This window comes from Hypanus sabinus, chromosome X1, assembly GCF_030144855.1.
Source record: "Hypanus sabinus isolate sHypSab1 chromosome X1, sHypSab1.hap1, whole genome shotgun sequence".
Classification (NCBI taxonomy): Eukaryota; Metazoa; Chordata; class Chondrichthyes; order Myliobatiformes; family Dasyatidae; genus Hypanus; species Hypanus sabinus.
This window is the reverse complement of record NC_082738.1, coordinates 19,373,353-19,399,183: the sequence shown is the minus strand read 5'-3', so window position 1 is coordinate 19,399,183 and position 25,831 is coordinate 19,373,353. Positions and strand designations below refer to the sequence as shown.

Below are 25,831 nucleotides of genomic sequence, written 5' to 3'. Positions count from 1 at the left end.
CAGTCAGTCAACGATTGGAACAATTTTAAAGGATAAAGTGAGAATAATGGAGCATGTGAAACGCCCTGACCTGATGATAGCTACAATTATTACTAAGCAACGCTATGGTTTAATTATTGGAATACATATATTTCTTAAGTGTTTTATATGCATAGAAAGGTAAAATATATACTATATATTAAGACAAACGTTTGACTAACTAACGCTAAATAATATTGGATATACTTGTTCCGACTTATGTACAAATCCGACTTAAAGGCGGACTTAGGAACGGAACTCGTCCGTAACCCGGGGATTGCCTGTACTTCCAGTTCCAGGTGGTATGTGTCATGGAAATGGCAGAATTCTCGTGCTTCTTCTATCCTTGTCTTTGGTATTAGAAATCACAATTTTGGAATGCGGCATTGAAGAAACCTTGGCAAGTCGCTGCAGTGCATCTTCGAGATACTGTTGGGGCGGTGGATGTGGTTTCACTGAAGTAGGCTGCTTTGTCCTGGGTGGTAATAGACTGGCACTTAGCCAATAAAGTGGTGAGGATGCCATTAGATTCCTATTGTGCCTTGTGGATAGTGAAAAGACTGAGGTTTCAGGACATCTACTATGGAATGTCCAACTTCCTTCTCCCATTAAAGTTGCACACAATAAAACCACGTGGTCAATATGTCCACAGTAACATTACTGGACCCAAGTCTAATTGTAGACTATGGAATATGAATGAGCTTCACAAAGTGTTACTATGTTCTGCAGTATGTCAGCAAGTAACATTTTGCTGGATTTTTTTGTGTGCAGTCTGATCATCTTGCCATACCCCTTGAATGTTTGTGCATAGATAATGCAAGTTTCAATTCACTCAAAGGTCAAAAGTTTTACATCATAGGCCTTGTTTTGTCATAAAACCATTAATGTCAGTGTAATTCTATCTGGCTGAGGTTTTCGGCATTGGAGCAGCATTCTTTGCATATTTCCTTGACCCATTTCACAACTTCTACACACTTGACTTGCTTGATAACACTCCAACCCGACTGAAACAGGAGCCTTGATATTGGATGGCACCGCAATGCAGTACTGCGTACTAAGCATAACTTTGTTTCCCTTAAGTAAAACATGAATATGCTTGTTCAGCTTTCAATGTATCGTTAAAAGACCAAGGAACAATAGTACTGTCGTGGTTAATGTGCTGCTATTAAAGTGGCAGTGACTCGGTTTATTTCCGCCGCTGTAAGGAGTTTGTACATTCTTCCAATAACCGCATGGGCTTCCTCTGGGTGCTCTGGTTTCTTCTCATATTCCAGATACGTACAGGTTAGTAGGTTAATTGGTCACATGGGTGTAATTGAGCAGCGTGGGCTCATTGGGCTGTATCTCCTAATAAATAAATTCTAACATCCAGACTACATTCAACATTCAGTCAATGATTGCTTTGTATTGACAATTGCATTTGCTGAATGCAAAATGGCTCTTGTATTTACCAAAGCAATATCGCTTTGACCACTTTAAGATGGCCTGAAGACATGATGATTGTTAAAATGAATGCAATTTCGATCTTAATTTTCCTATTAACTTCATAATTGGAGAGATGAAGGCTGTTATTGCTACATGCTGTTGCTATTGTCACCTCACTTTGTCTGCCTCAGAATAATTGAAAGGAAACACAACCTACAATTACTGGAAATAAAACTTTAAGAAGTGAACTCCTGTAGCTATTAAGCAGTCAACAGCGATTGTGCTGATGATTGTGAAGTTAATGTTTTGGATATGAATTTTTTGTATTTGGCTATTGACAGCAAATTAGTCCTTCTGTCCTTTCTACAGGTGATTTCTGTTGAGATTTATGTATCTATACTTGCACAAACAATTTAAAAAATCAAAATGTTTTAATGCTATTGGCATCCCTTCTGCTTCCCTGTACACTAAATTGATGCTTTGCAGTGTGAATATAGATGGCTGCTTCTACTCTAATAGACACAGCATTTCCCTGTGATATATTTGCTAGGAAATTTCCATTACAGTTCTGGAGATGTATCTTAATGGGTTACAGAAAGAGAAATCACCATAAGTAATGATGTAGGTTAATAAAGTCTTGCTTTAAAAAAAAAATCTATTTAGGTGTGGTGTGGGTTCTATGGAACTAATCTGGAACTGAGTATCACATTGGATGTGATATCAAGTAAACACAACTATTCATTCTGGTAGTCTGATCTGTATTAAAGCTGGAAGTATCATAGAATAGATGGGCACATGATGTGCTTTCTTTAGTTAATGGTGAAGTACCAACCCTGAAAGCTGCATTTTCCTTGAAAGTAAATAGGCATCACATAAAGCTCTAGGTTTATGTTCCTTGATGTTTGAAATATTTATTTCCACCTTAAATCTCTCTGGTGTGCCTCCATTGCCCCTGGGAGATCAGAAAACTCTGGGAATTTACCACTCACTCAGAGGAAATTTCGATGCTCCTCACTTTTAAATTACTGGCCTCTTACTTTTTTTTTCCCCACCTATGCCCCTCTAATGCTACTACAGGTTGACCTTCACTAATCCAGCACCATTGGGACCTGAGGAGTGCCTGATTAGTGAAAATGCCGAATTACAGAAGGATCACATTAAGCCATAGCTAACCGCCTCATCATACCTTTAAAATATCATGTAAACCAGTACAAGTCAGATAATAATGAAACAGAAATAGTAAACAGGTAGCAAGTGAAATTTTAATAAAGTAATATACTGTACAGGCATAGGTAAAATAAAGGGTACAGGTAAATGTACAGAAATTAACTTGTACAGAAAAGTTGAGCACTTCTGCTTCTAAAGTGAGACGTTTAATATACCTTCAGGCAAAGTTACATGTCTGCAAGTGTGGGGTTGTCAGGATCATCAACATCTTCATCTTGAAAAATGAGTGAAATATCAGGAACTGGTGCTGAAAGTGGCACAACATTCTCTTCAAAAACTTGATGTTGGTGGCAGCACATCTGAGTGAGCAGAAGTTGATGGCACTGGATTTTGAAGTGTTAGCTCTCCTGTTGCACTTTTTCTAGCAATTTTTTTGAACATATCTTCCAAGGTAAGCTGTTTCATATATTTTGGTCTCTCTCTGATTAGCTTATCCTCATTATTTCTTGCTCAGTTATAAAACATCATTGCTCCAATTCCTTTCAGCAGTTCACTTGTCAACTTAATTAGCCTGTCAATAGAAAGTCTTTCTGCTACAACTTCCTCATATTCATCACTGCTTTCTCCTTCAATATCTTCCTTCTCTGGATGTACAACCATCTGCACAATTTCCGAGTCGGTATAATGATGAACAGTAGGCTCATCCGAATCTATATTCATCCATTCTTAACATTGTCATCATTGAACCTTGATGCAGGATCCTTGACAGCAGGATTACTTAGCTCTTGAGCAAAAGAAAGTAGTTCACATATCATCTGTTTTTCCTTGGAAAGTCTAAAGCCTGTAAAGTCATTTCCAGTGTCTTCACCAGATGCAGACTCAAACTTTGAACCTGGCCATAATTTATGCCAACCATTCTTCAGTGTGAATAGCTCTACAGACCTTCAAGCGTTAGCAGCACAGTAAATCGTCTCTTGCATATTAAAATCCTTTATAAATTCCTTTACCGGTCAGCCAGCATTAACTGCATTCAAAAGGCACCTCATAAATGGAATGATACTTCGACTTAAGAGAATGTAATATGCCGTTGTCCAGAGGTTAAATTAATGACGTACAGTTGGCAGGAAGATAACAAAGACAATGGTTTTTTAACCAGGAATTCTGTTTTCGGGTGTGGTAAGCATTATATTACAGTTGTGTTGCAGGCCAACAGAGTCACAGCGAGCTCATGCTTCGGGAACAAAATAATTTTCAAACCATTCTAGTGTGATGCTAGTTGTAATCCATCTGTTTTTGTTAGCACGGTAAATTACAGGAAATTGTGTCATACCTTTGAAGGCCCTGGGATGTAAACTTTTGCCAATGACCAGTAACTTGCATCTGTGGGTTCCTGCAGCATTAGAGCAGCCTAGCAAAGTCACACAATCTCTCGATGCCTTATACCCTGTTGGCGATTCTGCATCTGCTGTTGTTAGTGTTCTTCTTGGTGTACATCTCCAATACAAAGCCGTCTCATCAGCATTGTACACCTGCTCGGGGCTCAATTTTTCATCAGAGACTAACTTAGCAAACTCGTCAACAAACTTTGCTGCTGCTTCCTTGTCTGCTGAATGTTTTTCACCACACACTGCATGAAACTATAAGCCATGACACTGCTTGAACCAATGAAGCCAGCCTTCACTATAGTCACACTCAATCTAGTCCTTCATGAAACACTTTTGCTTGTTCCTTCACCATATCTCCAGATAGTTCAACACCTTCACTTACATGAAGATTAAACCACGTTATCAGCACTTTATCTAGTTCTGAACTTCTTCCGTCTTTCATTGTTTTTCTTATGCACATCTGTTTCTTTGACCCACTGTCAAGCAAAAAAGTGTAGCAGTTTTTCTTTGTTTCTTTATATTGTAAACTGTGGAAGAGCCAATGTTGTAACACTCGCACAAGCTTTACACCGATACACCTGTCCTGTTTTTTTTTCCAAGAGTGCAACCTTATCTTTAATGGATAATGTGCGGTGTTTTTGCTTCACAGCATGAGGTGCATTTCCTTTGCTCACTGGGCCCATAATTGGGGCGAAAAAAGAGCAAATGATATTATAAATGCAGGAAAACAATCAGGAATAGCCTGTCTGCGCTTACAAGAGCGCGCCAACACATGAACAGATCTAGCACAACCAAAACAATGCGCAGCAGATTGGTACATTGGTCTGGGAAATTTGAAATTACAGTTGCGTGGAAAATTTGAAATCAGTGCCGGATTATCAAAGGAACCAGATTACAGGTGGTTGGATTATTGAAGGTTGACTGTATATCCTTTGTTTCTCACGAAGAGAAACATTAGTACATGATATTCCCAGTATGCCTTCACCAACACTCCAGAAAAGGTAACAAAACCTATCCATTGTTAAACTCTAACCCCTTTGCATTAAAGGTCAACAACATATTGTTTGTTGCCTTGACTTTTTGTGATTCATGCACTCGAGCACTAGACCCATCTGAATTTATTTGCAGTCTTGCTCCATTTATATGGTAACCTAGACTTTGATTCCTCTTATCCATGGGCATGCCTTCACATTTCCACACATTCAAGTTAATTTGCAAATTACCTTTTTTCCCTCCTCTGGGTTATTAATGTAAATAATTAGTCAAGGACCAATCCCTGGGCTACTCCATTAGTTAAATCCCTCAAGCCTGAAAAGGACACATTTATTCCTACTGTTTTTCTGTATAACAGCCAGTTTTCAATTCATGCTAATACACTTTCTCTAATACCTTGGCTTTTAATGTATGCACCAGCCTCATATATAGCACCTTGTCAAATGCCTTTTGGAAATCTAAATGTACTGCATCTGCAAGTTCCCCTCTCAACTGTCCCTGTTACATCCTCAAGAGTCTGATCAAGTTTGTCAAAAGAAGTTTACCTTTTCATAATACTCTGGCTTTGATTACATTCAGTTTTCTTAAGTGATTGTTTCCTCTTGAATATTCAACTCTTGCCTCGTGCCAACAATAGATGGTGAACAAGCTAACCTCTAGTTGCTTGTCTTCTGTCTTCCTTTTTAAAACAAGGAAGTCGCATTGCCTGTTTTCAATCTTCTGGTGCTTTCCTGAATTTGAAAATTTCAAACAATGGGTCTGCAGGCATTTATTTTTTCCCTTGGGGTTTTTTGCAAGTTTTTAATTGTTATTTGATATTTAAGGAATGCCTGCTGTGAGAGAAAGTTTGTAGAGCATTGTGGACTTCAGAAAGGATAAGATGAAGGAACACAAACCAATCCTCATAGAGGAATCAGAAGTGGAGAGTGAGCAATTTCAAGTTCCTGGGTGTCAATATATCTGAGGATCCTGGTCCCAACATATCGATGCAGCTATAAAGAAGGCAAGACAGCAGCTATATTTCATCAGAAGGCAGAGGTGGTTTGGTTTGTCATCTAAAATACTCATATTTCTTCAGATGTACCATCGAGAACATTGAGAGGGTGTATCACCGTCTGGTATTGGGGGGGGGGGGTCAAAGCAAACTGCCGAATTATAAAATTAGTCAGCTCCGTCATGAGCACTAGCCTCCATAGTAAGACATCTTCGGGGAGTGGTGCCTCAGAAAAGCAGCTCCAATCATCAAGGACGCTGACACCACTACCACCCAGGACATGCCATCTTTTCATTGTTACCGTAAGGAAGGAGGAACAGAAGTCTGAAGGCCCACATCACACTCAGTCATTCAGGAAGAGCTTCTTCCCCTCTGCAATCAGATTTCAAAATGGACATTGAACCCATGAACACTACCTCACAATTTTTTTAATGTTCTGGTTTTTCTGTTTTTGTGCTACAGTATTTGTCTTGGTGTGTGTGTATGTATATATACACACACTTGATTCAGTTCTTTTCTGTATTTATCATGTATTGCATTGTACTGCTGCTGCAAAGTTAACAAATTTCACAACATATGCTGGTGATATTAAACCTGATTCTGATGTGATGTCACAAAAGGGGCACTGAAACACAGATGTCTTGATTGAAGCTTAGCTTTGAGACTTGGATGAGCAGGTGAACTCTCCAGCCTTGGCAAGCCTTTCACCATGGGCAATACTTGTTATTTTTTTAATGAATTTGGGGACAGAAGTATTTTACATAGTGTTGTCACAGGCTGATTTACTGTTCTGCTTGTACAATTAGACATCTTTTTCTTGGAGCTAGCTTATTTGGAGCTAAACTTGATTTTTGTTATCTGCTGCCTGCATATCTTACTTGGGATGCCATGAATTGAAGCTACAATATTATCTTCAGTCCAAGGGCAACTAGGGGTGACGATCGAATTCAAATGTTGAGCATGTTTCAAGTGGCTGAATTTCTATAAAAGATCTTTGTATGGTTTAAAACAAAATCTTAAAATCAAAACCATGGTGGTCATTTCAGAGTATTTTTCTCCCCATTTAGTCTCCCGCTTCTCCAATAGAATTGTTTCCCAGTATCATGCATACAAATGTCACATAAGGCCTCCTTTCCTTGTTGGCTTCCTCAGACAGACTAGTTTGATTTCTATTTTCCCAGATACTGAGAACTAGGAATAAACTGATACCTTTCCTCCAGTGCTTATTCTTCAGGCCCAAGCTTAGAATGTGTGAGCAATGGCAGATAGTTTGACTGTTGTAGCTGAATGCAATGTTGTCTTCAGCAGTCTTTGTGCATGAATGATCATGATCTGTGACCTCATTGACAGTTAATTTAATAAGCCAGTGCCTCTTTCCATTTGTAGTAATTGCCTTCTTTCATTTAAGGAACGACAGATTCAGCTAATCCGAGAGCTCCTCATAACAGAAGGCTCGACCAGCATTCAGTTAAATGAAGAACAGAAGTCTGCTCTTGCTTTTCTCGACCCCAAATGCTCAAATTCTAATGGATATGCATCCAACAGACGGTAGTACTCTTAAGTCACCCAACAATTGTTTGCTCTGTTGGTTTTAGGATAAATCGTCTAAATGGGAAAGTATTGGTGCAATGCTTCAGTGTTCTAAACAAGCATCCTTGAGTAAAATTTTCTAGAAGAACGTTAAGTTTTCTGAATGACCACTCTCCTTTCTCTCCCTGCTTTTCTTTAGCTGTTTCAGCTACAATTATGAAAAGCAATGGCTGCCCCATCCCCCATTCCAGTCTCTCTCTACCCTGTACAGGTGTTTTCTCCTCCCCCCACCCCCACAAATGTAGAGCATTCCTATGAAACCTTTCTTAAGTCGAAATGGTGTAAAGTGAAGAACCATTAATCTACATGGGAAAAATGTTCATAAAAGCAAAAATCCTCTAAAAATGTTCATAAAAGCAAAAATCCTCTTTGTAATGCAAAAACAGGTTACTAGTATAGGTCTTTTGTAGAAGCGAAGTGGTGTAAAGCGAACATTCGTAAAGCGGGGAACACCTGTACTTGATAAAGCTGGAGGCACCATTTAAGACTATTTTAAATGGAAGTTGTCCACTCCCAGGAAGCCATGAAATGGGACTGAGATAAATTTCTGTCTGTTTTTGAGATTAATTCTTCAGAGCAGTGCTCCTGCTTGGCTTGAAGTTTCATCTCAACTGTGTCAGACCTGGATCCCAGTTACAGTGATATTAGTCACAGCAACCCTGTCAAGGTGGAGACTTTGTTCCGATATCTTAATATCAATAAAGATAATTTATTTGAAAGCATTCTTTCTCTTAGAAAGACATGCTCAAAAGACTATTCCCCCTTCCCCCTTCTGCTGACCTCTCCCTCAAGTTTTGCTTTTTCTTCAATGGTTCATGGAACATTAAGTGTTGAGTTAGTGTTCAGTACTTGTTGAGTTCACTAGCTTAATGGGTTTTTATGTTAAGTTGGAAATCCTCAAAATGTATTGGTGGGCTTCCTCAGATTACTGAGTGTTTGTGCTAAAGACATTATTACATAATATATATTTGCAAGGTTTTTTTGCTTGCTGTATGAATAGTTCCAAGTCAAATTTAGTGTCCTAGATAAGGCACTTGCAACTCAGAATTGTTTAAAGCATAATCAGTAAATTTTGCAAATTGGTGTTAAAGGACCTAAAGTGTGGATTTTATTTACTATTGCCCATGATGCATATTTTGTGTGAACATGTTTAACCCCCATTCCGGATCTTCAGCATGTACCTAGGTGGATACAATTCTGAGGGAGTGCTGCAGTGTTCAAGATGCAGGCTTTAAAGTGAAGCTCTTTGCTTCTTGCACTGGATTTTGGACATCCCTTGGCTCTATCCAGTGAGGATACTCAGCCAAAGCAATATTTCTTCAACCTGTGTCACCAGAACAAATTGACTGATTAGTCATCTATTCTTTTATTTGGGACTTTGCTGTGCGCAAATTAACTGCGGCAATTATCTTTTAGCTAACTGTGACTATTTAAAATGTCCAGTGCTTGGAGTAGACATGATTCTTTCCTGTCATCTGGCATAACTTTGCCCCTGGCTGTGAGTTGCCACATCCTTTTGCAGTTAACTTCGATCCTAAGGCTTGAAGTGAAAGCGCAAATAAGTAAGAGATTTTCTGTATTAGTCTGTAAAAAGTGCCATTTATTTTCAGTGCAGAATGAGACCAAATAATCGAGTCTACCTGCTTTGCTATTAATCGTTGTATGTGGGACAAAGGAGTGGTATTTTGGATAATTTGGGGAGATGAGCATATATAGTTTTGGATATATTACCAGTGTAGAGGCTTGGAACTAGGTAAAGCAATAAGTCAAACATTTACTGAAAGTTGATTGTTACTACATATCTTTCTTCTTTTTAATAGACTGTCCACAATTGATGAGTCCGAATCATTTCAATCCGACATTAGTTACGACAAGACTGATGACTCAATGGTAATCTCTTTTTATCACTTGTTTTTTTAAGTAATCTTGGGACCACGTTAGTGGGATTTGATTGAAGAATATGTAACACTACAGGTGAATCTGAAGTGATTTGATACCTTGTTCAGTTCTTATTTGCATTGCAAAATTATGAATGATTCAGCAAAGCAAATTGTAAATGTGTTGAAATGGCTTAGGAAAAAATAGTCCTGTTAAAAATGTGATTGCCAAGTGACTTGGATTAATAGATTTTGCACTTAGAAGCAGTTGAATAATGGGTTCTTGTATAGTCTGGGGGAGGGTGCCAATGCTGATGTTGGATAACCTTGCAGAATACTCCTCCAAAAGCACTAGTGGACAGAATTTTTTTGTCTGTTCAAAAGCATAAATTGCTTAAGGTTCTGCAGGAAATTGTTTTTAAATAAGTTGATGACTTGTTTCATTGGAGCATCACATTTTTTAAGCAGAAGCTTGTTCTTCTCTGATTATTTCTACTTCTGAACGTTAGTCCTTTAGTTTTTAGATGATATTCTGCACATAGTGTTGAATAGGTTTTATTAAAATCATGATTAAATTGCTGCTTTGAATCTAAATATTGAAACAAGCTGTGGAATTTACTGAGGGCTGTCATTAGTACCAATAAAAGATGGTGCCATGACCTGATTAATGTTGTGCTATGTTAATGTTGCTTGTGTCATAACTCATAATAAAGACGTGGCATGTCAGAGATCTAACATGCACTGCTGCAGGCTGGCAGGCTGAATTTCCATATTGAATTATTCTCCAGTGTTGGTAGGCAACAAGTTTATGCTCATCATTGTCCACCAAGAAAGTAGGAAAATCAGAACAATATAACTTGGCTTAACAATCATCAGCTGACTTAAAAGATTAGGGTATGGGCGGCCTATATTTAAAGAAGATATGAATGTCTAAAATAACTGGGTCTAAGTCCATTCTGAGGTAAAGGGCACTTACACTTGACCTTGTGTGAACATTGTCCTGGTACTCTTTTGCCAATCATGCAGTCTGTGATGCATGATTGGCATTGGAGCGTGTGAACTAATTTACTAGCTTGGTATTTGTATTTTATTTTGAAAAACATAATCAGCACGCCTTTCATAAATATGTTTAAGGTGGATTTTTTTCCAGCTTTTTGACTTGAGATAAAATGATTGTCTTTTTGTTAATGCAGGACTGGGATTCCTCCATTGTTAAGACTGTCAAGTTAAAGAAAAGAGAGAAAAGAGTAAGTTCCACACTTTCATCTTGTTATGCTCAGCTCTGTAGAATTAGTAATCGTCTATAAACAATGGGCACAGATGCATTAACAGAATTATGTCAGTCTAATTAAATTTAAGTTAAAAGTATGGTAAGTCCCCTCGTTAATTCCTTCTGTTTAATTAAATAAATTAAAGACTTCTTACACATCATGTAATTGTTTAAATACTGCACATTTCTTTGGAAGTTAGTATCATAAGCACATCAGTTTAAATATAATATGAACTCGTAACTTGTGAAGTTCTTGATTGAGGCTCTTCAGAATTGTGTTATCTGTCATGTTGAATCTAATAAGTTGCACTTTCATTCCATTTTGCATTTTCTGTGATATTTTGTTATAAGCTGGTTTTGCTTTTGGTAATGGATTTCTGGTTAACACTAAGCTGAGACGTTGTTTATATCTGAATTAAAAACTAATCTGGCATTTACTTAATTACATTCACTCAAGGCTGTCAAACATTATGCCATTTTAATTTATCTGAAAGGGCTTCTCCATATTATGCTAATGTAAAACAGTGTTGCAGTGTACCAGATTATTTACTAGTTAATCAATCAAGTGTGGCTTTGTATGAAGAACATTGTACCTGCTTACCATTGTATTCTTTCCAGCGTTCTTCCAGAGTTCTTGTTGATGTCCAGCCAGGACCAGCTAAACGGTCACGATCAACTGAAAAGGTGGGCGATAATGATCAAGGCAATTTGTGGCAATTGTCAATATCAAAATAGAAGTTATCCAACTGCTTGACAACAGACAATAGGTGCAGGAGTAGGCCATTCGACCCTTTGAGCCAGCACCACCATTCAAAGTGATCATGGCTGATCATCCACAATCAGTACTCCATTCCTGCCTTCTCCCCATATCCCTTGACTCCGCTATCTTTAAGAGCTCCATCTAACTCTTTCTTGAAGGCATACAGAGAATTGGCCTCCACTGCCTTCTGAGGCAGAGCATTCCACAGATCCACAACTCTCTGGGTGAAAAAGCTTTTCCTCAACTCCGTTCTAAATGACCTACCTCTTATTCTTAAACTGTGGACTCTAGTTCTGGACTCCCCCACCCCCCCCCCCCCCCCCACCCCAACATCGGGAACATTTCCTGCCTCTAGTGTGTCCAATCCCTTATATGTCCTAATCTTATATGTTTCGACCAGATCCCCTCTCATCCTTCTAAATTCCAGTGTATACAAGCCCAGTGGCTCCAATCTTTCAACACATGACAGTCCCGCCATCTCGAGAATTAACCTCATGAACCTATGCTGCACTCCCTCAATAGCAAGAATGCCCTTCCTCAAATTTGGAGACCAAAACTGAACACAATACTCCAGGTGTGGACTCAACAGGGCCCTGTACAACTGCAGAAGGACCTCTTTGCTTCTATACTCAATTCCCTTTGTTATGAAGGCCAACATGCCATTAGCTTTCTTCACTGCCTGCTGTACTTGCATGCTTACTTTCAGTGACTGCTGAACAAGGACACCTAGATCTCATTGTACTTCCCCTTTTCCTAACTTGACACCATTCAGATAGTAATTTGCCTTCCTGTTCTTGCCACCAAAGTGGATAACCTCACATTTATCCACATTAAACTGCATCTGCCCACTCACCCAGCCTGTCCAAGTCACCCTGCATTCTCCTAACATCCTCCTCATATTTCACACTGCCACCCAGCTTTGTGTCATCAGCAAATTTGCTAATGTTACTTTTAATCCCTTCATCTAAATCATTAATGTATATTGTAAACAGCTGCGGTCCCAGCACCGAACCTTGCGGTACCCCACTGGTCACAGCCTACCATTCCAAAAGGGACCCATTAATCACTACTCTTTGTTTCCTGTCAGCCAGCCGATTTTCAATCCATGTCAGTATTCTGCCCCCAATACCATGTGCCCTAATTTTGCCCACTAATCTCCTATGTGGGACTTTATCAAAGGCTTTCTGAAAGTCCAGGTACACTACATCCACTGGCTCTCCCTTGTTCATTTTCATAGTTACATCCTCAAAAAATTCCAGATTAGTCAAGCATGATTTCCCCTTCATAAATCCATGCTGACTAGGACCAATCCTGTTACTGCTATCCAAATGTGCCGCTATTTCATCTTTTATAATTGACTCCAGCATCTTCCCCACCACTGGTGTCAGGCTAACTGGTATATAATTCCCTGTTTTCTCTCTCCCTCCTTTCTTAAAAAGTGGGATAACATTAGCTACCCTCCAATCCTCAGGAACTGTTCCTGAATCTATAGAACATTGGAAAATGATTACCAATGCATCCACGATTTCTAGAACCACCTCCTTAAGTACCCTGGGATGCAGACCATCAGGCCTTGGGGATTTATCAGCCTTCAGTCCTATCAGTCTACCCAACACCATTTTCTGCCTAATGTGAATTTCCTTCAGTTCCTCCGTTACCCTAGGTCTTCTGGCTGCTATTACATCTGGGAGACTGTGTCTTCCCTAGTGAAGACAGATCCAAAGTACCTGTTCAACTCGTCTGCCATTTCCTTGTTCCCCATAATAAATTCACCTGTTTCTGCCTTCAAGGGCCCAACTTTGGTCTTAATTAATTTTTTCCTCTTCACATACCTAAGGAAGCGTTTACTATCCTCCTTTATATTCTTGGCTAGCTTACTTTCATACTTCATCTTTTCTCCCCGTATTGCCTTTTTAGTTATCTTCTGTTGCTCTTTAAAAGTTTCCCAATCCTCTGGCTTCCCACTCACCTTTGCTATGTTATACTTTTTAATTTTTATACTGTCCTTGTCAGCCACGGTCGCCTCCCACTCCCCTTAGAATCTTTCTTCCTCTTTGGAATGAACTGATCCTGCACCTTCTGTATTATTCCCAGAAATACCTGCCATTGATGTTCCACTGTCATCCCTGCGAGGGTATCCTTCCAGCCAACTTTGGCTAGTTCCTCCCTCATGGCTCCATAGTCCCCTTTGTTCAACTGTAATACTGACACTTCCGATTTTCCCTTCTCCCTCTCAAATTGTAGATTAAAACTTACATAATGGTCATTACCTCTTAATGGCTCCTTTACCTCTAGTTCCCTTATCAAATCCAGTTCATTACACAACACTAGATCCAGAATTGCCTTCTCCCTGGTAGGCTCCAGTACAAGCTGTTCTAAGAATCCATCTCGGAGGCACTTCACAAACTCCCTTTCCTGGGGTCCAGTACCAGTCTGATTTTCCCAGTCCACCTGCATGTTGAAATCCCCACTACAACCGTAGCGTTACCTTTGCGACATGCTAATTTTAACTCTTTGATTCAACTTGCGCCCTATATCCAGGCTACTATTTGGGGGCCTGTAGATAACTCCCATTAGGGTCTTTTTGCCCTTACAATTTCTCAGTTCTATCCATACTGACTCTACATCTCCTTATTCTATGTCACCCCTCATAAGGGACTGAATTTCATTCCTCATCAACAGAGCCACCCCATCCCCTCTGCCCACCTGTCTGTCCTTTCGATAGGACGTATACCCTTGAATATTCATTTCCCAGCCTTGTCCTCTTGCAGCCATGTCTCTGTTATTCCTACAACATCATACTTGCCAATTTCCAACTGAGCTTCAAGCTCATCCACTTTATTTCTTATACTTCGTGCATTCATATATAATACTTTTAATCCATTACTCCCCTCGCTTCTGACATCGATCCCTATTGCACTTGGCCATACTCTCCGATCCCTTCCTGAGCTTTCTGCCCCGTCAATTCTGTTGTCTTTCTTATTCTCTCTTTCCCTTTAACTCCATCTTTATATTTCCAGTTCATCTACTGCCAGCCCCCCCCCCCCCACTTATTAGTTTAAACACACCTTGCTTGATAGAAAGGGGGGGTAATGGAATTTGACAGAGAAATTTGTAAGGATACAAGTATCGATTTTCATTGTTGCTTGTTAGTAACAAAAGTAGCGTGAAAAACGTGACAAAAGGGTAATATTTGTTAGAGAAATCAATTTGGAATTCTCGGGTTTTTGCCTGGACACTTGTAATTGCATTCACTGCAGTTGGAGTCTTAGAGCAATACACCATGGATACAATGAATCCATGTTGACCATAGTGATAACCCAGCTCGTCCTAATTTCTTGTATTCAGCCCATATCCTTCTAAGCCTCACCACTCCATGCACCTATCCAAGTTTTCTGAATGATAATATCAACCATTTCCTTTGACAGTATGTTTCATAAGCCACCACCTTCTGCAATGGAAAAAGTTGTACCTCGAGTCCCTTTTTAAATCTTGCCTCGCTCACCCTAAATCAATGCCCCATCATTTTGTACTCATTGACTCTGGGGTGAAGACTTGCCATCCACCTTATCTATGCCTCGCATAATTTTATAAACATCTCTATAAGATTGTCCATCATTCTCCTACATTCTAAGGGAGAAAGACTTAGCCAAGCCAATCTCTCCCTATAAACTCAAGCCCTCTAGTCCTGGCAACATCCTTGTAAATCTTTTCTGCACTCTTTCAGGTTTAACTGCACCTTTCCTACAAGTTGACCAAAACTGTACACAATACTCCGTGCAGCCTTGCCAACAACTTGTACAATTGAAACATAATGTCCCAATTTCTATACTCAATACTGACTGAAGTCCAGTGTGCTAAATATGTTTTTCTCTACTGTCCACCTGTGACACTGCTTTCAACAAATTAAACTTGTATACTTATGTTCCTCTGTTCCATTACACTCCCTAGTGTATTCATGGTATTACTTCTACTATGGTTTAATTTTGCAAGTGCATTACCTCATACTTATCTCTATTGCAATCCATTTGACCCTCTTTAACCCACTTTAGAAACTGATCTAGGTCCCCCATGTAATTTACAATAACCTTTTCACTGTCAATAGCATCTCCTATATTTATGTCACCTGGAAACTTGCTGATCAAGCCTTGTATCCAAATCATTTATATTAATGTCCAAACATTGCTGCACACCACTAGTCACTGGCCTCCATTCTGAGAAATAGCCTTCAACCATCAGCCTCTGCCTCCTGCCTTTAAACCGGTTTTGAATCCACCTAACCAGCTCTCCTGAGTTCCATGTGACCTTGCTTTCCAGACAAGCCGACCATATGGGACCTTGTCTAAGGCCTTGCTAAAGTCCAAATAGAAAACATCCACAGCTTTGTGCTCCTCTATCTTTATTGTTACTTCCTTTAAGATCCTCAAGTTGGATAAGTCACTGGGACCATACAAGATGTAACCCAGGCTACTGTGGGAGGCGAGGGAGGAGATTGCTGAGCCTCTGGCGAGCCTCATCAATGGGGACGGGAGAGGTTTTGGAGGGTTGCAGGTGTCGTTCCTTTATTCAAGAAAGGGAGTAGAGATAGCCCAGGAAATTATAGACCAGTGAGTCTTACCTCAGCGGTTGGTAAGTTGTTGGAGAAGATCCGGAGAGGCAGGATTTATGAACATTTGGAGATGCCAAATATATGATTAGGAACAGTCAGCATAGCTTTGTCAAAGGCAGGCTGTGCCTTACAAGCCTGAATATATTTTTTGAGGATATGACTAAACACATTGAAGGTAGAGCGTTAGATGTAGTGTATATGGATTTCAGCAAGGCATTTGACAAGGTACCCCATGCAAGGCTTATTGAGAAAGTAAGGAGGTATGGGATCCAAGGGGACATTGCTTTGTGGATCCAGAATTGACTTGCCCACAGAAGGCAAAGAGTGGTTGTAGACAGGTCATATTCTGCATGGAGGTGGGTGACCAATGGCGTGCCTCAAGGATATGTTGTAGGACCCCTGCTCTTCATGATTTTTATAAATGACCTGGATGAGGAAGTGGAGGGATGGGTTAGTAAATTTGCTGGTGACTCAAAGGTTGGGGGTGTTGTGGATAGTGTGGAGGGCTGTCAGAAGTTACAGTGGGACATTGATAGGATGCAAAACTGGGCTGAGAGGTGGCAGATGGAGTTCAACCCAGGTAAGTGTGAGGTGGTTCATTTTGGTAGGTCAAATATGATGGCAGAATATAGTATTAATGGTAAGACTCTTGGCAGTGTGGAGGATCAGAGGGATCCTGGGGTCCGAGTCCATAGGACACACAAAGCTGCTGCACAGGTTGACTCTGGTTCAGAAAGCATAAGGTGCATTGACCTTCATCAATCGTGGGATTGAGTTTAGGAGCCGAGAGGTAATGTTGCAACTATATAGGACCCTTGTCAGACCCCACTTGGAGTACTGTGCTCAGATCTGGTCGCCTCACCGTTTTGTGCACTTTATGTAGTCCTGTGTAGGTCTGTAGTCTAGTATAGTTCTTGTGTTGTTTTACATAGTCTAGTGTAGCCTTGAGTTGTCTCATATCGTCTAGTGTAGTTTTGTGTTGTTTCATGTAGCACCAAGGTCCTGGAGGAACGTTGTTTTGTTTTTACTGTGTACTGTACCAGCAGTTTATGTACAGTACAGGAAGGATGTGGAAGCCATAAAGGGTGCAGAGGAGATTTACAAGGATGTTGCCTGGATTGAGGAGTATGCCTTATGAGAATAGGTTGAGTTGAACAGCCTTTTCTCCTTGGAGCAACAGAGGATGAGAGGTGACCTGATAGAGGTGTATAAGATGATGAGAGGCATTGATCGTGTGGAGTCAGGCTTTTTCCCAGGGCTGGAATGACTAGCACGAGAGGGCACAGTTTTAAGGTGCTTGGAAGTAGGTACAGAGGAGATGTCAGGGGTTAGTGTGTTGTTTTTTTTTTTCTTTTTTTACACAGAGTGGTGAGTGCATGGAATGGAATGGTAACAGTAGTGGATGCGAATATGATAGGGTCTTTTAAGAGATTCCTGGACAGGTACATGAAGCTCAGAAAAATAGAGGGCTATGGGTAACCCTAGGTGATTTCTAAGGTAGGGACATGTTCGGCATAGCTTTGTGGGCCAAAGGGCCTGTATTGTGCTGTAGGTTTTCAATGTTTCTATGAACTCTACAACTTTTGTCAAGCATGACTTCCCATGCGCAAAACAATGCTGACTCCTTTTAATCAAACAAAGTCTAGTTAAATTATTTTAGCTATCATTGATTAATGTGGGCCCTATTTTAAAAGCTTGACTGTAATTGAAGGATTATGCAAATTCAACTCTTATGTTCACTTAAAGCAATATATTAATTTCCATCAGTTGTCCAGAAAGCATAAATGTAGAGCATCACCTTAAATTTTTGTGAAAAGCTAAGTTAAATGTTGCTAACAATCACTTTAAAGGATTAATTATACATTCTATCATTAGTTTTGCTGAATAAATTGGGCATTCAATTTTCCTGTCACTGAAGTGGTTTCATCACTGACTGGTCAATGGTAGTTCGTTTTTACTTGGATGATTGGCCATCAGAATTGATTTTGGTCTGTGGGCAAGATAGATGTTCACCATAACCTTGTGCAGTCTACATAAAAGTTCCAGACTACATAAATTACCACACTTGGGATCTTGTTTCACTGCTTTAACCTACTATTGAGAAGTCTATCCAGCTCCCTGCACCACCAAGTTCTAAGTTTTTAAAAATCTGAGGTCGTTGTTCTGAACTCCAAATAAACTTTGTTGGTGAAAAGTTTTGTTTTCATCTTCACAACATGCATTTTTATTGCTGTTGCTTTTACTGTGAAATGATTGTTTTTCTGCAATTGGGTTTTTGAAAGAAAGAATAGAAAAGAAAGATTATTCTTGGCATAATATCCCACCCTACCCCCCAATGAGTATGTCATCTTGAAGCTGTGGTTTAAATTTTCTATTCTTTTGCATGCCAGTGAGAATTTTGGCCATTTCTGCTTCCAGCTAACTAAGGATTCGAATCAATGACTGCCCTAACAAGTTTTTTGTTAGTGGTCTGCCATTTAATTAAATCTAGACCTCAGAATCAAGTTCTTGAAACACTCTGTTTTTTTTAATAAATATATATATATTTTTTTTTTAATATATATAAATGGAGTGAATCCTGAAAGTTTACCAAAGAAAAGTGCATTGCTGTTTCCAAATGGATAATGTGGGTAGGGAGAGGACCGGGGATAAAGAAAGAGTTTGTAGGTAAAAATATCTATCAAGAAGGTGATTGATTTGGTGATCTTTTCAGGTAAACGATTCTATTGTGGCTAAAACAACTCTGACATTGTCTAATAATGGTGGACCAATTGAGGCAGTTTCCACAATTGAGACTGTGCCATACTGGACGAGAAGTAGACGTCGAACAGGTAAATCCCATTAACAAAATGCTTGAGGCACAGCTTTATGCTTAGAACTGGAAAACAATGTTCCTAAGAACAACTTTTAGTTGTGAGGGTGTGAAGTGTTTCACAGCTTTATTTCTTGCAGGGACTTTGGGAGTTTAGCATTGTTGAATAAGCTGGATGCTTTCTATAATTGTCTTGCCCTTTTCTGATTTCATATCACTATTAGAAACCCTGTTCTCCACCTTCTAAGCAAGATTTGGCTTGTGGAACTAGACTTCAACCAGGTGGCTGCTTTTCTTTTTAGAATAACCTTGGATCAGGCAAAACCACAACCAAAATAAGAAAGCATCGTCTCTGCCCAATTCTTCTGAAGTGTGTACCCTCCCAATTGTAAGTGATGGTTGAGGCATGGCAGTCAGTAGGTTGATGCAGTGCACTTCAGAAAAGGGAATAATGGACACATTTTATCCCTTAATTTAGGATATGTGCTGCTTTGGACAATCAGAACCATTGCTTTGTCCCAATGACCCCAGCAAACTCTGCACAGGCCAGTTGTTAGATTTGAGTGTTTTCACTACCTTTGAATCAAATTACCACATTTTTAATCAGTTGAACTTTTGGAGAAGCCAAAATCCTTGGTTCTAGACATGGATTGATTTTTTTTTTACATTACCAGTAATTTTAAAAAGGGGTTCAATAAATCTGGTCAGAATTGTCCTTTAATTGAAAGGTTGCCATGTAAGCTGATAAAATTAATCCCACTCAGTAGGTTTCAGTTTAATTTGATGGAGCCGGTCAAAGATGGGAGTGCATCAGCTGTGTTGAATCTGCTTGCTTGCACAAAACACTCATTTCCTTTCAGTTGCATTCATTTTCATGTGAGTTTGACACACCTAGAAATATTGCACTGATGTGAATTGTCATACTTGTGAAAGATCAGTGTTTTCCCTGTTTGCTGTTTTTTTTCAGTATGCCTTTATATATAGATTTGGTAATTGTACCATGCTTACAGATTATCTATCTTCTTGCCACACTCCCCATAGCTCTGCACAATTACAGATAATGTTGCTATGTTGCTGCTTACTGCTATGTTTGTAGGAACTGCTGAATACCGGAACAATGATATGTTCTTGCTCCCAGCTGGGAATTTGTTAGAATGACTTCTTGTTGACATAGTGTGGCGACCCACTTTCTGCGCAGGCGAACTGGCTCACAAATAGCCAGCGAGTGGGGAGAGACTTTGGTAATGCACCTCTGATGTCATTTCCGCCCGGAGAAGGCAGACGCTAGGGATTAAATGCCAGTGCCGTGAAGTTTGAATAAACTAGTCCAAACGACTTATGGACTGCGTGTCAATGGGATTTGGACCAAAGATGACCGACTCTTCATCTGTTCACGCAGTTTTGCTAAAACTGCCGACTTTCTGGATGCTGCGACCACGCGTGTGGTTTAGCCAAGCAGAAGCCCAGTTCCAGATTCGGCAGATATCCTCTGATTCCACACGTTACTACCACGTGGTGAGCGCCCTTGACCAGGAGACGGCCGCCCAGGTTGCGGATTTCATACAGTCGCCCCCGGAAGAAGGCAAATATGAAGCATTCAAAGTGCTGCTCATTGGGACCTTTGGCCTCTCACGGCATGAGCAGGGTGCCCGCCTGCTTCACCTGGACGGTTTGGGAGACAGACTGCCGTCAGCATTGATGAACGAGATGCTGGCCCTGGCTGACGTACACAAGCCCTGCCTCATGTTCGAGCAAGCATTCCTAGAGCAACTGCCCGAGGACATACATCTGCTGCTGGCCGACACAGATTTCAGCGACCCCCAGAAGGTGGCAGCCCAGGCAGACGTGCTGTGGAAAGCCAAGAGGGAGAGCATGGCATCCGTCAGTCAGATTACCAGGCCACGCGCCCAACAGCAGACCAGACCAGGCCCGGCAGGGGGGCGCACACAACACAGAGGTAGGAGTGACGAGGACAGTGAACAGTGGTGTTTCTACCACCGGTGGTGGGGCGCAGAAGCCCGCCGTTGTCGCCCACCCTGCCAGGGCCAGGGCCAGGGCCAGCTGCCACTAATGGCTATGGTGGCTAGCCATCAGGACAGCCTCTTGTACATCTGGGACAAACAGTCAGGACGCCGCTTCTTGGTCAACACCGGAGTGGAAATCAGCGTCTTGCCCCCGACGGGGTACGACACCCACAACAGGAAGCCAGGACCCACCCTGAGGGCCGCAAACGGCAACACGATACAGACCTACGGCACCCACACAGTGCAGCTGCAGTTCGGCGCCAGCCGGTTCACGTGGGAATTCACACCGGCCGCGGTGGCCCAACCACTCCTGGGGGTGGACTTCTTGCGAGCTCACAGCCTGCTGGTTGACTTGCAAGGGAAAAGCCTGGTACATGCCGAGACTTTCCAGACGTTCTCCCTGGGTGAAGCCAAGTTGCCAGCCCCACACCTGGACTTCATCACACTGTCGGACAACGAATTCACCAGAATCCTGGCGGACTTTCCATCGATTCTGGCAACGCAGTTCACGGCAGCCATGCCCAGACATGGTACAGCACCACATCCCAACCCAGGGACCACCCCTCCACGCCCGCGCACGAAGGCTCCCCCCAGAAAAGCTCTGCCTGGCAAAGGAGGAGTTCAAGAGGATGGAGGAATTGGGGATCGTACGGAGGTCCAACAGCCCATGGGCCTCCCCCCTGCACATGGTACCCAAAGCAGCCGTAGGTTGGAGACCATGCGGCGACTACCGCAGACTGAACAAGGCTACAACTCCAGACCGCTACCCCGTGCCACACATACAGGACTTTGCAGCAAACCTGCACGGGGCAAGAATCTTTTTCCAAAGTAGACCTTGTCTGGGGATGCCATCAAATCCCGGTGCACCCTGAAGACATCCCCAAAACTCATCACCCCGTTCGGCCTGTTCGAGTTCCTCCAAATGCCGTTCGGCCTAAAGAATGCCGCACAGACATTCCAGCAGCTAATGGACATGGTGGGACACGACCTGGACTTTGCATTCATCTATTTGGACGACATCCTTATAGCCAGCAGTTGTCGTCAGGAGCATCTGTCCCACCTCCGCCAGCTCTACTCCTGACTGAGCGATTTCGGCCTCACAATCAACCTGGCCAAATGCCAGTTAGGTCTCGATACCATCGACTTCCTGGGCCACAGGATTACCAAAGACAGGGCAACACCTCTGCCCGCCAAGGTAGACGCGATCCGCCACTTTGCCCAGCCCAACCCGGTCAAAGGCCTGCAGGAATTCGTTGGTACGGTGAACTTCTATCACCATTTCCTCCCCTCAGCAGCCCGTATCATGCGCTCTTTGTACACCCTGATGTTGGCAAGGACCTTACTTGGGACGAGGAGGCCGCGGCTGCTTTTGTTACAGACATGGTAGCCTCGGCAGATGTTGGTGCACCCCAGAACAGACGTTCCAACCACCCTCACGGTGGACGCATCTGACACAGCAGTCGGTGGGGTGCTGGAGCAACTCATCGAGGGGCGCTGGCAACCCCTGGCGTGCTTCAGCAAGCACCTACAACCACCCGAACTCGAATACAGTGCCTTCGACCGGGAACTGTTGGCACTGTATCTGGCAATCCGGCATTTCGGGTACTTCTTAGAAGGCAGGCCGTTCACAGCGTTCATGGACCACAAACCGTTGACCTTTGCATTCACGAAGGTGTCCGATCCCTGGTACATCGCTGAGTACACGACAGACATCCAGCATGTCTCGGGAACGGACAACGTCATGGCGGACGCAATCTCCAGACCAGCTGTCCAGGCCCTGTCCCTGGGGGTGGACTATGCAGCACTGGCGGAAGCGCAGCAGGCAGATGACGAGATGCCCAGCTACAGGACCGCAGTCTCGGGTTTGCAGCTGCAGGACTTTCTCGTAGGCTCAGGTGAGAGGACCCTCCTGTGCAACATGGCTTCCGGCCAACCTCGCCCCATCGTCCCAGCAGCTTGGAGGCGGCAAGTCTTCAACTCCGTACACGGTTTGGCGCATCAGGACAACCGTCCAGCTGGTCTCCAGTAAGTTTGTGTGGCACGAACTTCGCAAGCAGGTCAGTGAATGGGCCAGAACGTGCACGCAGTGCCAAACAGCCAAGGTGCAGCGGCACACTAAAGCCGCGCCACAGCATTTCGAACCCACCCACCGGAGGTTTGACCACATTCATGTGGATATTGTGGGCCCCCTACCAGTGTCCCGAGGAGCGCGGTACCTCCTAACTATGGTAGACCGGTTCACGAGGTGGCCAGAGGCGGTCCCGCTCACCAACACATCTGTCGATTCCTGTGCCCGAGCACTGATTGCAACCTGGGTAGCACGCTTTGGGGTACTGGCCCACATTACCTCTGACAGAGGCACCCAGTTCACCTCCAGCCTGTGGTCGGCTGTGGCCAGCCTGTTGGGAACGCAGCTACACCACACAACTGTCTACCACCCACAGTCGAATGGACTAGTGGAACGCTTTCACCGTCACTTGAAGTCGGCTCTCATGGCCCGCCTGAGAGGACCTAACTGGGTGGACGAGCTTCCCTGGGTCCTGCTTGGAATTCGCACAGCGCCCAAAGAGGATCTGCACGCCTTGTCAGCCGAGTTGGTGTACAACACACCCCTGGCTGTCCCAGGAGAGTTCATACCAGCCCCAAGGGGGCAAGAGGAAGAACCCGCAGCAGTCCTGGACAGACTACGCGAAAGGCTCGGCAACCTGGCCCCTGTACCGACTTCACAGCACGGACGGACCCCGACCCATGTACCCAAAGACATGCAGAACTGTAAGTTTGTGTTTGTACGAAGGGACGGACACCGGGCACCGCTACAGCGGCCGTACGAGGGGCTGTTCAAGGTGATCAACAACAACAGGTCCATGTACGTTCTGGACATTGGGGGGGAAAGAGGTGGTTTTCATGGTGGATTGATTCAAACCAGCCCATGTGGACTTGGAGCAGCCAGTCGAGGTTCAGGCACCGCGGTGCAGAGGCAGACCTCCCAAACAGAGGCTGATCCAGACTTTGGATATTGGGGGGTGTATCGATGGTTCTGGGCGGGGGTTATGTGGCGACCCACTTTCTGCACAGGCGAACCGGCTCACAAATAGCCAGCCCGCGGGGAGAGACTTTGGTAATGCACCTCTGATGTCATTTCCGCCCAGAGAGGGCGAGCGCTAGGGATTAAATGCCAGCGCTGCGAAGTTTGAATAGATTAGTCTCGAAATGAGTTACTGACTGCGTGTCATTGTGTCTAGCTCTGTGTGTAGTACATCGCTACAATAGGGTAATTAATATTAGTCAAAATTGGCATTGTGCATGTTATGATTTTACAGAACACTATTAATAGCTTAAAACTGAATTACCAAGTGGTCTATAAGATCACCTGGAAATTGGATATCTGTAGGTAGGTATTAGAATCTTAATAGGGTATGATTGTAAGCTTTAGTTTTACTCCTTTTCCAGATGTACAGTGACGGCAAATTTGCATTACCTGTCCAATTTCTTTCCCGCAGCAAATCTGAAGGTACAGGAACTTGATGCCATTTCAGACACCCCTTCTACCACGCCGTCAACTACCAATGGATATGATCAGTGTGGTACACCTCAGACTAATGGAGGAACAAAAACTCATGAGTTTGTTTCCAAGACGGTATTTCTAATTTCTACCTCATTCAACTTAATTTTTATGTATTGACATTTTTGGTTAATTTTCTTTGCTGTGCAGGAACTGATGACTTCAGTTTAATTTTTTTTTACACAAGGATGTTTTTATTAAGATATCTTAAAATTATAGATAGATATTGATCACTAAGGAGATTCGTGTCACAGTAGCATTACAAGAGCACAGATATATAAGTATTAGAAGAGAAATAAGAGTAAAATATACAAGTATTAGGGAAGTAGAAAGAATACAAAAGTTACCATAAACAGCCTAACGGGGTGGGGGGGTGGAGGGTCATCACTTCCCTGGCTATAGCTTGATTCATCATAGAGCTTCTCTTTTCAGCCAAGGTGGCATGTAGAGGTTGAGAAATATTGTCTGGAATTGCCAGGATTTTCCACAGGGTCCTTTGTTCTACCACAGCCTCCAGTGTGTCCAGTTTGAGTCCTGTAACAGTGCCAGCCTTTCTAATCGGTTTTTTGAGCCTGTTGGCATCACCCATGTTGATGCCATTGCCCCAGCACACCACTGCATAGAAGTTTGTACTGGTGACAACGGGCTGAGAGAACATGTGAAGGAGAAGCCTGCATACTCTAAAGGACCTCAGTCTCCTCATGAAGTAGAGGTGACTGGCCCTTGTACACAGCCTCTGTGTTGGTGCTCCACTCAAATTTGTCATCCAGATGCACCCCAGGTACTTGTAGTTTCTCAACATCAATAGTAACAAGGAACAATGCAGACTTTGTCTTCCTAAAGTCCATCACCATCTCCTTTGTCTTACTGATTTTTGAGCTGCAGATGATTCAGCTTGTACCATTTGACAAAGTCCTCCACCAGGACCCTGTATTCAACCTCCCGTCCTCCCTTTATATACCCAACCATTGCTGAGTCACCAGAGAATTTCTGCAGGTGACATGACTCAGTGTTGTACCTAAATTCCAAGGTATACAGGGTAAACGGGAAGGGAGCCAATGCAGTCTCCTGTTGCTCAGTGCTGTTTATAGCCAATTCTGACACACATCTCTGAAACCACACACCCTGTGGTCTGCCAGTCAGTTAGTCTATTATCCAGGATACAATGGAAGTGCCAATCTGTATTGAACAGAGCTTTTCCCCAACAATGAGGGCTGTATGGTATTGAAGGCACTTTAGAAATTTAAAAAAAAACATAATCCTCACAGTACTGCCCTGCTTATCCAAATGGAAGTAGGTACTGTTCAGCAGGTAGATGACAGCATAGTAGACTCCAATGTGCTCC

General features: G+C 42.5%; 1 protein-coding gene across 7 annotated transcripts in view; it reads left to right on the top strand.

Moving 5' to 3' along the window:
• Nucleotides 1-25,831, top strand: part of racgap1 (Rac GTPase activating protein 1) — a 53,570-nt gene that overhangs the window by 8,116 nt on the left and 19,623 nt on the right. For all 7 annotated transcript variants that reach the window (XM_059956004.1, XM_059956007.1, XM_059956009.1 and 4 more), the window contains exons 4-9: nt 7,391-7,530; nt 9,393-9,462; nt 10,643-10,696; nt 11,338-11,403; nt 18,802-18,919; nt 24,425-24,561. In XM_059956004.1, the coding sequence (XP_059811987.1) occupies nt 7,391-7,530; nt 9,393-9,462; nt 10,643-10,696; nt 11,338-11,403; nt 18,802-18,919; nt 24,425-24,561 (585 nt within the window). The remainder of the gene's footprint in view (nt 1-7,390; nt 7,531-9,392; nt 9,463-10,642; nt 10,697-11,337; nt 11,404-18,801; nt 18,920-24,424; nt 24,562-25,831) is intronic.